The sequence below is a fragment of the Aythya fuligula genome, chromosome 5 (genome assembly GCF_009819795.1).
Source record: "Aythya fuligula isolate bAytFul2 chromosome 5, bAytFul2.pri, whole genome shotgun sequence".
In the NCBI taxonomy this organism is placed as follows: Eukaryota; Metazoa; Chordata; class Aves; order Anseriformes; family Anatidae; genus Aythya; species Aythya fuligula.
Window position 1 is genome coordinate 60,493,239 of NC_045563.1, and position 17,089 is coordinate 60,510,327.

The 17,089-nt window shown below is 37.0% G+C and overlaps 1 protein-coding gene across 7 annotated transcripts in view; it reads left to right on the forward strand.

The window, feature by feature from the left end:
* Positions 1 to 17,089, forward strand: part of PLEKHA7 (pleckstrin homology domain containing A7) — a 134,372-nt gene that overhangs the window by 104,467 nt on the left and 12,816 nt on the right. For all 7 annotated transcript variants that reach the window (XM_032188991.1, XM_032188995.1, XM_032188992.1 and 4 more), the window contains 11 exons: positions 4 to 90; positions 2,368 to 2,421; positions 7,405 to 7,473; positions 7,659 to 7,739; positions 8,827 to 8,976; positions 10,297 to 10,398; positions 13,966 to 14,074; positions 15,182 to 15,420; positions 15,861 to 16,049; positions 16,261 to 16,378; positions 16,989 to 17,068. In XM_032188991.1, the coding sequence (XP_032044882.1) occupies positions 4 to 90; positions 2,368 to 2,421; positions 7,405 to 7,473; positions 7,659 to 7,739; positions 8,827 to 8,976; positions 10,297 to 10,398; positions 13,966 to 14,074; positions 15,182 to 15,420; positions 15,861 to 16,049; positions 16,261 to 16,378; positions 16,989 to 17,068 (1,278 nt within the window). The remainder of the gene's footprint in view (positions 1 to 3; positions 91 to 2,367; positions 2,422 to 7,404; positions 7,474 to 7,658; positions 7,740 to 8,826; positions 8,977 to 10,296; positions 10,399 to 13,965; positions 14,075 to 15,181; positions 15,421 to 15,860; positions 16,050 to 16,260; positions 16,379 to 16,988; positions 17,069 to 17,089) is intronic.

Consider the following 17,089-nt stretch of genomic DNA (forward strand, 5'->3'; position numbering starts at 1 on the left):
CAGAGCTCAGCTCACGTTGATCGACGCTCCATGCCAGCTATGGGCTACATGACCCATACTGTGAGCGCGCCCAGCTTGCATGGCAAGTCGGTAAGTTGAAAGAGCAATTTCTTCTCCTTTTTTTTTTTTTTTTGTCATCCTAATATCGTAAATTTTTAAAATTCTGCTTATTCCGTAGTGGTTATTTTTCTTAGCTTAAACATAAATAGCCTGAATCTGAAACTTGATCTTAGCCAACCTGTAGGAATAATAAAGCCTGTAGGAATTTTGCTGTTACTCCCAATGAGAATGGGAGCGAGCTGTCTGTTATTACAGGATTCCACTTTTATTATGTTTATTTGACCAAATGTGAAGTTAATGAAATAATTGCTTAATCATGTCAAGTAACTGCTTTCTGGGCACTGAGGTGAAAAATGTAATTACAGTTACTCTCCCTGAAGACTGCTAATTTCCTCTTTACAATGTGTCTAAATACCTGCAGCCTGAAGAGCTAACATTGCTTCTCATTCGATTAAGGAGACATCAGGCTAAGTTGGCTAGTATACGAAATTACACAATCGCACAATTGCTGCAGCACTTGCCAACTAATTCCACCTATCAGGTCAGCTGCTGCTTGGCTCTTCTGTGCTCTATGACATTTTGTGACTCTGCAAATGCTTCGTCGGTGGCATGCTCGAGTCTGTGCTTTCTTGCCCATTCTTCGGAGCTCTGCAGTTCCCAGGTTGTTTGCAGTTTTTCTTTGCTGCTGTACTCGCTCTGAGATGAGCATTTTAAGCTACAGGGTGCCAGTGCGTATGCTACAAAGTGTTACGTGTCTTTCCTCTTTATATTATTTCTGAAAATGCTGCATCTTCAGAAATGTGGGTTAAAAGACTATGCTCACTCGGAGGCAAAACCATTTCTTTGTGCTGCTTTCGTGATGGGATTGGCTCCTTGTCCTACATGCTGTGTCACCTGCAAGTTGAAACGCATCAGCCAGTTTGTACATCCATACGAGCTTGTAACTGTGTCAGTTCTGCAGGTGAACATTAGCTCATAAAAAGTCTGTGGGCATCTTGAGTCATAAACAAAGCAAACAGTGCTCTCGATTGCACTGATGTTTGAAACGTTACTGTGAGATGAACCAAATGTATTTGTTGAGCTCTTTGGCCTGTATTAGAGCTGCAAAAACAGGGATAAAACATTTGTAATTGGTGGAGGCTATGTATTGGCCTAAACTTGAAGGCTTTTTATTTTTAAATTTGGAAAAGTTTATTTTATGTACTTACCCTCACCTACAGAACAATTTCGCTAAGGTGGGCTTAGCAACAGGGATTTCTCCTTAAAAATGGGCATAGTTTCTAGCCAAGTCCTCAGCCAGATTTGCAAGGATATTGGACATAATTGTAAGTGAACACCTCTGAAGAAATGCAGATGTGATGCAGTGATTTTATGGCAAAAAAAAAAAAAAAGTTTTCTTTCCTTCTTTAAATACACAGTCTGATTGGTTCAAAACTTGAATAAGGTATAGTTGTGTATTTCTTTTATTCTGAAGTTTCATGAATCAAGGATATAAAATTATAACATACAACAGTTTCAGCAAAAAACGTAGGAATTTTGGCTAATTAAAAATCAATTTGCAACAGTTAAGTTTTACTTTGTTACGTATTGCAAATACCCCTTATATCAAAAAAAATAAAAAAGAAGAAATAATTCTGTTACGACTCGTATGCACGCTTTTCATTAAGTGACTCTGATGAAGATGTTGCTAGATGAATGTAACCATAGCATTAAGCTGACAGCAGCTAGGAGTTAGCCACTGAGAATATGTGTTATAAGAAATATATATTTCTTATATTCCTTAAAAAAAGGAATTAATATCTAATAATATAATAACGTGCTCAGACGTATTCCAATGATTTGATACATAGAGGCATCTGAGAGGCATTTAGAGGCATTTATATCTGACATTCAGTTAGGTAAAGCCTTCTCTCGCAGGGACATACTGTGGTGGAGGACAACCCCATGAGTTTTTTGAAGAAGGGATAGTCAGCAAAAAAAGTCTTGAAAAAATAACTTCTGAAAATCTGTTGTTTAAGGTAGTTATGTGCCTTGTTGGAGCTGGAGGATTCAAATCCATATCTTCAGAGGGTGGGCGTGAGGCAGTAATGCACTCAGGAAATATTTTGCCCATCTTTCAGCTGTAAATAGCAATATGCTGGTGGAGCAAATATGCTTTTCATGTACTTCCTACTCTGTTATTTTGGTTCCTCTTTCATCATTTTCGTATACATAGCCAATCCAAGTATTCTGAATTATTTTTCAAACCTTCAAATATATTGTTTTTTTGTTTTTTTGTTTTTTTTTTTTCTATGTAATTACCTCAAGGCTGATGACACTTATATCCAGCTGAAAAAGGATTTGGAGTATTTGGATCTGAAGGTAAGACTTTATGAGTCTACTTCCATTGTCTTTAACCCAGCAACCTTTTCTGTATCGTCTTTGTTCCTTCAGGTTTTCAAATCACTTTGGGTTCCGAGACAGAAACTCTGTCTTTTGCCATCACTTTTGTGCTTAAAATGTTGAGTGTGTTCGTATTAGTGGCTTTAGAACTAATGTGCAAACTCAGAAAATACAGGTGCTTCAGTTTGTAGGTAGAATTTGTATTATTGCTACTCCAGATGAATGGTATTTTGTGGGTTTAGAGAAACCAGATTAAAAAATAGATTCAAAATGCTTTTTTGCTGTAGCATTAGAACCAATACGAAGTCAACTCCTCTAAGCTAAAATAAGATGTTTTTTCAATTCAGCTGTTCCCTTTAAATCTACTTGAGCTTTTTCCTTGTTTTTAAAATATCCTGTATTTATAAGCTCTTACTTTTTTGGGGTGAAAATGTGGTGATTAATTGGCACCTTTCATTTATTTTCATGTTATTATAGCTAAGAGATGTAAAATCTATCTATTTACCTGTGCACAAATATGTTAGTGTAATATTAAGTCATATTTCCTAATAATAACAAAATACAGTACTGAGCATCAAAACATCCATCTAAACTGAATACCTTCCATATCTGCCACTAGTAAGCTACCTGGACCAGTGTTGCACGAATTTCAATTTCATCTGATGTTTGAGTGTCTGAATAGAAAACCAAATAGATCAATGGAAAATATGAGCAATGTGTTACACATTTTATGAATCACATGCTCTGTGTGGTATACGTAGTGTAAATGCTCATATATATGAGCTGCTGTAATCACAAATGTACAGATTGAAAATCAGTTGGACACATATCCCTTCAGGCCTTGCTCAGGGCTGTGCCAAATTAACTGTATCCCAGGTGCAGCCTGCGTAGCACCAACCAAAAGCAGCCAGAAAGAATAACGTATGGGGACAACCTGCTCTTTCTGTGGAAAGATAATGTTAGTTCGAACTCCCTTATGAAAAATCTTGACAGCCAAAGTGTCGAGCGTGGTTCTGTAAGAGCGATCTGGTTTTTCAAGGTGGTCGTGTCTTTCTCAGTTAAATACCCTCAAGTTCGGAAGAAGAATAACCTTCCTTCAGTTGTGGGCCAGAAATGTGAAATTCAGGTCAGGGTGTTGAGAGATTAAAGAGACCTTGTGAAAATTGAGTAGGTATCTTTCTTGTGCTTGAATTTGTGTTTTGCTGCTTAATAGAAATTACTGAAGAGAGACTTTGTTTAGCAGCATGAGGAAAACAGAGTGCTCGATGAAACAAAGCAAATTACATATTGATTTGGTAAAGGTGGAATATGGCAAATTCACAGTTAATATACGTGGTATCTTGCATTTCAGACAGTGAAGGCTTAGATATAATGCCTTTTATTTCAAGTCTGTCTTTTGAGTTCATTGGGCTTTGAGTTAGCCCCACTCTGATTAAACAATTTCAAATAGGATTAAAGACTTTAGAACTGAAGCTAAACATTTTTGTACTTCATCCATTATCTCTGAAGAGACTTCCTCCTAGAGGTTTTGAAATATAACTCTTCAACAAGGAGTAGTTATTAAACATTTAATTAACTGCATAATTCATGCCACAGTATTAAAACAGATTGCAGTAACTGGTTACATGGTATTTAGTAATTTGTCATAACTCAGATGTTTTGTCCTCAGAGAAACGTTGTTCTTATCCTTACTTTATCAGTCTATTTTTGAGTATTATTTAAAAGCTTTAAAGTGTTAAGAAATATTTTGATGTTGATACCACCATGGTATTGTTCAGTATTACAGTGCATTGTCCTGACGGTTGTGTAAATGAAATAGATGAACTTTACAAATATGAATCAATTTCAATATTTTTCTCCTGCAAGCAAGATACTTCTGACATTTAAAAAAGGAAAAAGAATAAACCAATGACTCTCTATTCCTTTTCACTCATTAAAAAGAGGTATATGGGGCATGAAAGAGATGTTGTATCTCTATGCTATAGATATATATATATATATATATATATATAACCATGCCTTTTCTGCAAATGGATTTCCACAGCGATGTGTTACAGCTTTTTCTATCCCAAAAACGGAGGTGAAAAAGTGCGACCCTGTATTAGAAAAGCAGTAAGGAATAGTAAGGGATAGAAAAATACATTTTCCTACAAGCTTCTGTGTGAAACAGAAACAGGGAAGGAGGCCTGCAGAGGTAGAGCAAAGTTTGTGCTGTTAGGCATAAATCGTGCAACCAATTTAAGCAGATCTGGGGCCCTCTCAGTGGTTTAGCAGCGGTCCTGCTTCGTTCTTCTGCAGTCACGCTCTAATATCTGAAGCTGTTTTGTTTCTGCTGCAGTTGAAAGAGGCTGCTAGTGCAAGGTTGTGCCACGCGGGTAATATTTGTTTCGGGAGCAGTGGTAAGTGGGATTGGAGGGACTTGGGTCCCTAAGGTCTTCACTGGGTTGCTCAAGTTAGCAGCACGGAGCTCGTGGTGCAAGCGTTATGGTGTATTACACACCAGAAAACGTCTTGCTGTGATTCCCGGAGCTTCTTAAGCTGCAGCTGGACAACTCTGAATAAATCCTAGGTTGTGTTGTGTGTTTATATGTGTGCTTTGTGAAAGGAAAGAAGTCTTAGGGTTCAAGACAACCTGTCCAAAATATAACAAGATAGATAAATAGCCAGTTACAGCTTCTGTGATGGGAGATTATACAGATCCTACACCTCGAGGATGTGTGTGGAAGGAGAGCATGAGATTGCTGCTGCTCATGGAGTTTTGTGTGCTAAGGTTGTGTTTCTTTGACCTGTAACAAGTTGTTACTGAACTTTTGTTTGAAACAGATAGAAAATAACGGACCTCTGATCAACATGATTTACAAAGTGCTGAAGAACTCAGCACAGGGGTTACTTTCCAGTATACATGTAAGACTGCTTGCATCTGAACTGCGCTCATCCCATTGCTTTTCAACTTAGCAGTCGATGTTTACATATTCTGGCTTTTACAGGTGTCTTGGAGTAAACAGTAGAGCTTTCTGTAAGATTTTCTTCCCTTTTTTTTTTTCCTTTTTGGTTTCTCCCCGCCTCCCCACTTTGGAGTCTGTATGCAAAGTTCTGGCTGACTTTGGTTTCATTTTCTCATGGTTTGAAAATGGTTGTGTCGAGCAGCGACTCCTGTGTGCAGTTCTGAAAATGTGAAAGCATGCTGAATCTTCATTATGTCCTCATGTTCACTGCTTGAAAAATTAACAAAATCCTTACAGCTGGGATTATGTAATTTTAAATATCCCCCAAATCTGTGGACTGTGTCTTTGTGTTAATTTCATGGCTTTGAAAAAGGCTTTTGCATCCTGTTAATTTGCAGGTAATTAAATGTGCAAAATTAATATTTGGACGTGCTAAAGTTCTGTTTCTATGCAATTATTTCTTACTGTTATACATAGGAGTTAGTATTTAAATAATTTCCTTAATGCCTTTAAAAGACGGGGGGGGGGTTCTTAGATAAAGCATAACACTGCTGAAGATGAAAATGTTTGAAAATGGAAATGTTTCTTGAGAGATAGTAAATGCCTTTGATTTTGGTAGTGGGGAAGTAGCAAATGTGTAACTTTCCCCACGTGAAATCCCATGATAAGTACGTGAAGGGAGACCACAGTTGGAGGAGAGGAGACCTTAAACATAAATGAACGTAATCTTCTGTCTTAAATGTAGTTTCTTTGCAAATATTGCCTGTAGCTGTCAAACTTCATGCACCATATTAAAGGAGAAACTGAGGTTGTATCAAGGATTTATTTAGACTTGCAGTAAAATTCAATTACTTTAAAGAAAGGTAGTGTGATCCTGTAGGACCCTGGTAGCTTGATCAGTGAACTGTGTCGCTTGAAATCTGTACCACAGTCAGCAAATGGCAAATGGCCCCTTCTCTCCCACTTAAAAAAAAAAAAAGTAAAACAAAACAAAACCACCACAAACAACAACAACAACAAAACTTTTGGCTTTATATTATTGAGTACAATAATTAGGTGAACATTTATTCATAAATCCTTTCCTGTATGAAAGAATACAAGATACATGAGCGCTATCCTGAACGCCAGCTGTTTCTTTCGTAAGATAATATTTGCTTTAACAAAATATAAAAGTGTTCTGATTGAGTACCATTTAGCCTTTTGATTTTAAAGCTCACAAAACCCATGTGATTTGTGAGCTGTATTCTGTGACGATTCCCTTAGCCTTATTTATTCACCAAAAGGGTCGAATATAAACAGTGGAAGTAATAAACTTTTCTGCGGGGATAGACATAGCTTTCTTTTAAGATTGCTGGAAGCATCATATAGTATAGTTTCTGTACTGATGTAAAAACTGCGTTACGTGAGAAGATGATAATCTCACCAGAAATGGCATATGGAAGCAGTGATTTATGGAATGAGAGATTTGGTATATTATAAGCATGTCAAAATAGATTAATTACATTTAAATCCCACCCTAGCACTCTTTTAGCAGTCTATCTTTAATAAAATTCACCTTGTACTGTGGAAGAGACTGTCCTTTGTAGAATGAAACAGTTGCCAGAAAGATATATTTTTAGTCATTAATTAATGCTGTTATTCTTGCAATCACACATTTGAAGGAACTATTCAGGTCCTTCGGGTTCAAGAAGGGTATTAAAGGTGGACAGTTAAAACTCTTAGGTTTTTCAGGAACAGGGCTGTCGTAACCATAGACAGAGGGGATTATGCTATTTTGTACAGAATTTTAAGCTACTCTAAGAGTAATTAAATAACCTAATATAACTAATAATCCTTTCTGATTACCTCCCTGAAAAAAAAATAGTGGCATTTTTGAAAAGCCTTGTATCCAAAATTTTGTCTATCTCTGTTGATAAACTTGAATATTCAACAAAACTTTTTTTTTTTCATTGCTGAAGCATAGTGAAGTTTTAGTTTGAAACAAATTTCTCAGATCTTTAAAAACTTTTCCTCTTAGGTGACAGGGCGTGACACGTTAAAAGAACGAAGTACAAAACCTGTCAAGATTGCAGAAAGTGATATTGATGTAAGTATCAAATACCACTTTGGAACCTCTTGCATTGTTTTGGCTATTTGTACTGTTAATTGTTCGCATTTCTTATGCTCCTTGGGGTAAGTTATTGTTAGTGGACGCTGTTCTTCTTTTTAGAAATTTAATATTATTATATTAATTTAATATTATATGTAATATTTAAATGATTTTCTTTTCAGGTCAAGCTGAGCATTTTCTGTGAGCAGGACAGAATTCTGCAGGACTTGGAGGACAAAATAAGAGCTCTGAAGGAAAATAAAGTGAGTAGATGAAAAAGATTTTAATAAAATAAATCGTTATAAACTACAGAATTGCAAACAAAAAATCAAATTACCGGATGCTGTTTGCATTGCAGTACTTTTCTTTGTATATATAAACATATAAGGAAAAATACAATGTGACATAATGTTAGGATTGAGTTACGTTGTTTTAGAAAATGAGTTTTTGTAAGTGAATGTTTTAAAACTACATATATTTCATTTTCTGGCATTTTTCAAAAATTGGGGTGCATACACATTTCTGTATACTTCTGCTTAATGCCTCAATACGCCTGTGGTGGGAGGCAGAATCACGTTTCATTTGCACTTCTTCCCACCTGCGCAAACATTGTTTGCATTAACAGCAGTGTGCTTCTGTGTGCGAGCAAGAGCCATACTGAACCCTCTCTGTAACTTGTATGGTCTTTATTTAAAGAAAAAAAAAAAAGAAAAAAGAAAAAACGAGCTACTGATCTGTAGTGATTTGAGACTTATGCTTGTTTATCGATAGTATGGTGAGCCTTATTCTGAGGTTTATGACTGAAATGCTGGAATATTTTCTGTGACGAGTTCAGTTGGAACCCTCCTTCTTTCCTCCATGCCCATTCAGGTCACAAGTGGAGCTGTGAGCAGTAACAAAAGGGTTTCCTTGACTTCCCTTGCATGTGTGCACCTTTATCTGCTTCCCTGCCCATGAGCTATAGCAGTGAATGAGAAGCTATATATATATATATATATATTTATTTATTTATATAACACAATTCGATAGTACTTTAGGGGATTTTCTGAAACTGTAAATTAGTTTTCAAAGACTGTAAATAGAAAAAAAAATCTCACTTTTTTTTTTTTTTTTTGTACAGGCTTGGCTATCAAAGCAGATATAGTGGAAAATATCAGAGAATTTTGGTTATAGTGATTAATTAAAGCTCTTGCAGGTTTTCATTCACATCCTAGTCTCCACAATAGGAGGTCAATGCTAACGTAGTGGCTTAGAGGAAATACTGTGGGCGTGAAAAACAGCTTTTGTCTTCGCACAGGTAATTTAGTGAAGTTTGCTGTAAATGCTAACTGCTGCCTGCTTCTCTGTTAGGATCAGCTGGAGTCAGTTTTGGAGGTTTTACACAGGCAGATGGAACAGTACAAAGACCAACCACAGCATGCAGAAAAAATTTCCTACCAGCAGAGACTTTTGCAAGAGGACCTCATACATATTCGGGCTGAAATATCCAAAGTTTCGACGGTATGTGGTTTTGGTTGTTTCAAGGAAACAGTAACTAAAATGCCAGTTAAACTGTATTTTTCCCTTTGGATGGGGAAATTAAGTCCTATTGTGAACAGATCTTGTTAAGGTACAGGACGCCAAGTCAGAACAATTTAAACTACGTCTCTAGCTTTCCTCTTCAATGCACCCATCTCGTTCTGCCCTCCCCACCCCCAAAAAGTGCTTGAAGATTTCTTTATAGTTCTGCCATTCATGTATGGGGCTTAAACTGCAAATCTTTCAGGTAGCCCTTTTCGCAGTGGAAATACAAGCATGATTCCATGGTATTTTTCCAAGGGAAAAGGGCTTGGAAATGTCTGTTTATATTTCAGTCAAAATGTACTGTTAATATTATGACTTAATCGAAACATTTAAAAGCAAAAATATTTGTAAGAATTGGCTGTGAAAGAGAACATTTTAAGCCTAGGTGTTATGCACTCACTGTATTATTCTTACCTCTTAATGAATGTGGGATCATCTCTTTGTAAGATTGTTTCTAAAACGCCTTTTCTATAGTAAGATCTGAACATTAAGATGCCAGTAGTATTTAAATGTATTTAAATACTATTTAAAAAGTATTTAAATATAAAATATATTTTTATCTCTTCAGCAATCCTCAGTATATCTTATACCAGTGTATCTGTCCAAGACTCCTATTAAATTCTGTGAAACTTTTGCATCCAAAACATCATTTGGCAAAGTATTGCACAGAACTGTTCCCGACTGTGTGGACAGCCACTTTATTTGTTTAGAGCCTGACTCACACTTGTTTGATGTGGTAGACCCATATTGTTGTGTGAGAAAGGATGGGGAACAGCCAGTCGATTTCTCCGTGCAACTCAGGGTTTTGTAAACCTCCATTATTTCTTCCCCTCAACTCCCGAGTTATGTCTTTGCCAGACTTCAGAGAAAAACAACCAACCAAAAACCCTACTCCGTCCCTCCTTACATAGAAACTACTCCAGACTTCAGATTTTTTGCAGGCTTTATTTTCCAAGTATCTGCTTGTTTATTTGCTTATAATGACATCGCAGTACAGTCAGTAGAGCTTTTAAAGAATATCCTGCTTTGTGTTTCATAATACGAATTCTGGTTTAGGTGACTGTTTGAATTCTAATTACAAATTTATTTTAAATAGAGGGGGAAGGTTCAAGGAAATCAAACTGGAGTAGACTTTCTCCCTTCGTAGCGTGGTAGAGTCAGTTCAAGTGTTAAACACCAGTTTTATGCTTAAGAAATGGATAGAGTGATATCCAGGTTTATCATAACATTGCATTAGAATATTTTGTTTGTTATTAGGAAATGGAAAATGCCTGGAATGAATATCTGAAACTAGAAAACGATGTGAGCCAGCTGAAAAAAGCCTTACAGGAACAGGTGAATAGTTCTTTGGTATCTCAGGTGAGTCTGTTTCCCGACACTGGCTTGCTTGTGAGAAGATTTTATCTGAACTTGAAAGCTATCATCTCGTAAGAGAACCTCTGCAATTTTTGCACTGTATTCATCTGTCATGTCTTAAGTTTGCAAAGTTCACAAATGGTAACAGCATAGCTGCACAGTAACTAGCTACCTTCCAGCCTAATAGTTTCTCATGAGTTGTCTCTGCAAATTTGTCATTATTTTATTATGCTTTTATTACATGCTGACATCTCGACATTGATAACGTATTTAATTTATAAGACTCTGCAGGACTTCTTAGTCTTCCATTTATCTGTTCTGACGTTGGCTTCTTTATCCATTTTTAAGAACCTCAGCCTCTAGCTTGTTATTGTAGTTACTTGTTCTATGTCATGTTCTTCTACTTATGGGAGACTTACCTCTGCGGCTTGTTTTGTGAAGTGGAATAAGTGTTTAAAAGCCATCAGTAATTGAAAGGCATCTCAGTTTTAAATCAGTTCTTCTGTTTTGAATCTTACCAAGAAGCTTTGTTTGAAGCTAAGCTGTTCTGCTTGCTGAACTGGATGTGGTGTATGAGGTTATTTCTACATACCTGCTAACGACTGATGATTTTTTTCGTGGAGCAAGGAATACAGTCCAGATTGCTTTTCCTGTGTCAAAGCAGAAGAGTTTTATTTTAAAGCACAGGGAACAAGCTCAATGTATATAACTTGGTTAACTCTTAGTCTACTTTTCCAAGTATTCTGGAATAAAACAGCACTCTAGTTGAGTTTTTAAATGTATATATTTGCAACAAACATCTGGTCAGATGTGAGTTAGTCTGGTTTTGCCATTAATGTATAAACCTGTATCAGAACAAAAGAGGTGTAAAACCTTTTTAGATTTCATCCATCTTAAAATTCCATTTTCAGCCGCTTTTCATTTTGGGGTGTGTTTGTGCTTAGTTTCTGGAGCCAGAGTGTTACACATTTGAGATCAGCTGTAGAATACATCCCTCCAAAAAATCCCAGGAGTAGAATAAGATCATCCCTGTATGAAGTCATTTTGATTAACAAAGGGAAATTACAGGTTTACACGGAATATACTTTAAAAAAGTACTTTAACAAACAGTTTTCAGTTCTGCATTGCACATGCTTAAAATACTGGCTGCATGGCATGTGACTTAGCAGTACACACGGAAGGGGAAATGGCTTGCACTGAAAAAAATGTGAACTTAGTTTAACATCTCATATCATGTACATACATGCATACATGTGCATGCACACAGACCTACACATGGGACGTGTTTTATGTGCCTATACTTAAATATGTACATGCACATTTAAATATATGCAGAGATAAGTTTGTCTTTGGCTAAGACTTTAAAAAATGTTTCCGAATATCCATTTTGGAGATATTAAGGGGAGCTGATTTTTCTGGAAAGTACAGAATATTATTAAAATCACAGTCTTTCAAAGAAGTCTGATTTTTAAGTGCCCATAATCATTGGGGTCTTTAGGTGTCTGCCCAAGCATGCATAGGCTCAAGACTATTTACCTAGCATTTTACAATAGCATTAAATACATGTTGTACTTAAAACCAACAACAATAAAAAGCAAACAAAACCACACACACAAAAGCAACAAACCAAGTCAAACCAAAACAAACAAACCAAAAAAAAAAAAAAAAAATCCCCCAACACCACACACACAAAAAAGCCTGTAGTCTTCATGGAATATTACTGAAAAATCAATAAAATTGCAGGCTCAAGCTGCCATAGGAAATGGCTAATACTGTTTTTATATATCATGAATTAAGAGGTAAAAAACTAAATGGTTTGAGCAGCTTGGTTGAAGGTAAATCTTGCTTTCAAGATTGTAGCTTCATTGTCTTTTGCTTAAGAGTTGGGATCTGGTCATGCTGAAATTAACTTTGAAGTTCTATTTTGTCAGTGATGACTTCTCAGTTGTTAAGTGTTTCTGCTCTGGTTTTATAAATCATGCTAAATTATGTTTCTGTGTGAAGGAAGTTAGAGAAATTAATTTCTCTCTCCAAGCTAACTTTTCATGCTTGCCCATAAAGTATATTTATACCCTCTGGTAAACAGCAGTCCTGGTTTTCATAATTTAAAAATAAATTCATCTGTTTATCTTTTGGACCTATTCCATTTTTGGTTTAAAATATTGTCTTCACATAAAGAGTTAAGTAACGGGAAGAAATAATATTAAAAGATCTTTTTTTTTTTTTTTTTTTGTATATTACTGATCCAACATTTTTCTGAGTGGTTTCAGAAAAAGAATTTTTTGTGTGTGTGTGTTGTTTTTTGTGACCAATCTTGAGGTTTGATTATTGTAAATCCATCATTTTGTGCCTTGTGGGATGATTAATCTCAGAAAAATGAAATGAAATTTGGAAATTTATGGTTTTCTTCCTGACAATCTTTCAAGATATGTCCCATCTATCGAGTGAGTTTACTACAGGCAAATAACGTTCTCCATCATTTAAATGTTGGTGTTCTTGGCACCCTGTTTCCTGATCTGTTACTTTGCTGGACATATTTTCTAACGTAAGACAGAAAGTAGAAAGCAATTGATATGTTTTCCCTAGTTCTACGAGGTTTAAGAGCTTTTACTGAAGTTTTTCTCTTTCAGGTTTATAGGATTAATTAGCGGTTATTTTGCAGCTCCTGGCAAGTGATGGATTTCTGGGGTTCTTAAGGAGTTTGTATGCAGTTCCTGACTAAAGTGTTGCAGTGCCTTCAGCTTTCGTTATAAAACCACAGGGAAAACAATATCATTAAGTTTATTCTTAATGCCGATTTTTGAAGGAAGATTTATCAGGCATTAATTCCGTAGAAAATAATAATGGCTTACCATAAAGTATCAAGATTACTCCCAACCTGGGGGAAAAAAATAAAAACCCACAAACAGAGGGGAAAACAGCTATTTATGGTGATTGCAATAAATGCATGGCTGAAGTGGTGGCTTCAGCAGCCAGGGCTTCTAGCCACAAGATACGGTCAGGGGCAGGATCCGGACTGTGGACGAAGCTTCCCGGTCTTGCCTGTTGGAAAGAATCAGTAGAGTAAATAGGGTACCAGATGGGACTGAATCCTGGGAGAACAGAGGGATGTTGTTTCAACCTGTAACACAGCATGTCCAGTAGTTTTGTAACACTGCCCTATCAGCCTGAAGGGTGTTCGAAAGATGTGAGAATTTAATTTGGGGTCAAATTAAAAGCTCACTGTAAGCTCACTGTATGTAGAATATTAAATTAGGTTTTTGCAGTCTGAATAATAACGTAGGGAACAGTATGGTGATGTCTCATTCCCTATCTATTCTCTAGAAAGTCTTCCCTGACTCAGAAAATGCTCTAAATGTTATGGGCCTACCTGTGAGATATGTTGGTTGGGGTGGTTTGTTTGTTTGTTAAATGTTAAAATTAACATTTAACCCATTTCTAGACTCCTAGGTTCTCATGTAAGTTCTGGAAAATGAGTTTGGTTCTGGTATCAAAAACAGGATAACCCCATTATAAATTAAAATGGGTTTTATATGTATATGTATCTTCTCTTTTATTATAAACAACCAGGAGAAAGCACAAATACAAAAAGACTTGTGGAGGATTGAAGATGTTACAGCTGGCTTGAGTGCAAATAAAGCAAATTACAAAACCATAGTAGACTCTATCAAGAATCCAGGTAAGGAGAACATAATTAAAATGTTAGAAATACACAAATGCTGGTGAATCTTTGGGTCTGTGGGAATTGTCTAGAAATACATTCTAATGCAGAAAATGCATTTCTGCAATTATTGCAGAAATTCTGTAATTCTGCACTGTAGCAGAAATCTCTGTAGCTTGAGCACATTATCTTGGTGTTTCTTCGATTGAGGTCTTAAAATGTTTTTCATTTGGTTTAACATACTAAAATGTAACAAGCCATAGAAAAGGCAACAACAACAACAGTGCAAGATGTTGTGCAAGATGCAGGAAGAGCTTCTCTCACATAACAAGCTCATACCATAGCAGTATCCACATTGCACCCCGTCCAGGAGCTCCCCTCTGCACTCATCTGCTGTTTTTCCCTTGGATGCTGCCCAGCTGCCCTTGCCATAGTTACCTTCCCCCTCCCTCTTCAGGCAGGTGTTTGGTGGGCAGAGCAACAACATCAGCTATGGAAAAGAGGAAGGGAAAGTGTGTGTGGTCTGCATTTCAATTGCTTTATTACATTTCGAAGAAAAGACCTGACACATTGGGATAGCAAGAGGCTGTTAATGCCTCCTGGAAACTCACTTCATACTTAAAGTATCTTTGCTTACCTTGTATGCACAGAGATAAAATTGTTCTTAGATGGTGAGATTTTATTTTATTTCAGGTATGGCTCTTGTGCTTAGCTGTGTCTAGATCTAGAGGCATCTTAAGGAATCTGTTGAGTGGGGCCATATCCAGCTGGTGAACTGCCTGCATGTGACTCGTGGGCTTTTCCTTCCTCTCTCCATTGCCAGGGGATTTCACTGGCTGATATTAAAGTGTAGGTTTTTATTTGTAGCCTGAAGGGCATGTTTGATCCTCATCAAGAAAATGTTGCCCATCCTATAATCTACCAATCATAGATTCTTTTATTCAAAAAAAAAAAAAAAGGCAAACAAACCATTTGTGTTGAAAATAACATGCAGTGTTAAGGCTGTTTTTTAAAGCCTAAGGATGTTAATTTCTATTCCTATGAACATAGTTGATACAAGAAGTTGATAGCTACAAGAAGCACACATATAACAGTGTCTAACATCTGTGCATATTTCTCCCCTAGAGAGAAAAACAGTGCCTTCATTTTCTCAGTCTACAGTGCCTTCCTTACCAGCTTCTCTCACAACCGTGGATAGCAAACCCTCCATTCCACAGAGCCCTCCAGCCAGCCCGGTCAAACCTTCTTTGGAGGTTAGGCTGTATCCACAGCCTTATTTCCAGGCCAGAACGCAGCACCAAGCACCGCAGCTGAAGAAAATCGAGCCGCCTCTTCAGTCACCAGTTAGGCTAAAGCCAAAGGTTGTAAGTACTGCTGTTGTGAGACTCCTTCACCACTCTTTCCATTTGCTTCTGGCTGAAACACTGAAAGCTTTCATGGTTACTAAGTGCACGCAGTGTGGAGGCACAACAAGGAGACGCTTAAGGGGTTTGTAATGAAACTGAGCTATAACAAATACAGGAGAATATGTCTCGAACTGGGAGGTTTATGCACAGGGGCCGTATACTGCTGTCCAGCATACCAAGGCAGAGCCTTCCTTGCTCTTCTTTGGAAATGCTTTTTGGTTGATTGGTTGTTGGCTTTCTTGGGTCTCCTTTGCTTTTAACACCTCAAGACCTGGAGGACAGTGAAGAGCATGCTAAAGCAGTCATAAATAACTCATGCAATGTAATGAAATTTCAGACAGTTTATGCCAGACGGTTTGCAGACTGCTTGCCAAATACCTGTGTTTTCCCGTTACCAGGAAGATGAAGCACCACCCAGACCTCCTCTCCCTCAGTTATACAGTCCTGAAGATCAGCCACCAGCCGTTCCACCTCTCCCAAGAGAAGCCACTGTCATCAGGCACACGTCGGTGCGGGGCCTGAAACGGCAGTCAGATGAAAGAAAGAGAGACAGAGAACTAGGACAGTATGTAAATGGAGATTATAGGGTGAGCACTCACAAATTTATAAACCTGCACTTTAAGATTGTGTGAACCTATAATGCAAGAGACTGTTTTGTAACAAAGAGACAGAGAATGGATCTATGCTGTATAGTAAGGGCAGAGAGATTCAGTAATCCATAAACAAAACCTACTGGGATTTGTTTTAAGACTTGCTGTCTGTGATTCCATTTGAGCCAGCAAGTATTTTTCCACACAGGTAGAGCTGCGTTCATATGTGAGTGAGCCAGAACTAGCAACGATAGGCGGTGACCTCAGCCAACCTGCCAGCGGTTTAATAAGCTCTGATAGTGGATACCAGACATTACCTACCCGTGGTAAGCCAGGATTTCACACGGCTGATTTGTAACGGTGCTTTCTGTATAGGAGCTTTACTCTCCTAGGATTTTCTGGAAGTGGTCTTTATTTTAAGATCATTATTTTTCGGTTAACTGTGTAATGCTATGGAATCCTAGAAATTTTATGTTTCTTAATGGTGCCATTATAGATAACCAGCCTTTTACAAAGCAGCTTCATATATAATGCTTTAAAAAAAATAGCAAAACATGAAGTTAGATGTTAGAATGTCTCCTGTATTCAGAATTATCTTTGTCATAATTTCTGTATTGTAATTACAAAGTCAAGTATTTTTTAAACACTTTAATTGCCTGTGGAAGTTAATTAAATGGAAGTGCTAAAGAATAATAACATAATGCCATCAAACAATACACACGACTTGCCACTACGTTCCGCTGTGCTACAGTTCTGTAATAGTTTAACAAATGAGGATAGAGAGGGTATTTCGGAAAAAGGGGTTCATTTTTTATTTATTTTCTTCTTGTTTCTCACCCCTCTAACTGCAAATGTTGTTAAGATTTGACTTTCTTCACAGATATCTTCCTTCTGTCTGTCATTTAGTTTTAAAGCATTCTCTTTTTCTTTATGAAGGTTTATCTGGATCAACTTCCAGATTGCACCAATCATCTACCATTTCATCATATGCAACGCTTCGAAGGGATAGGTCCAAGGTAAGTTTTAATTGAACGTCT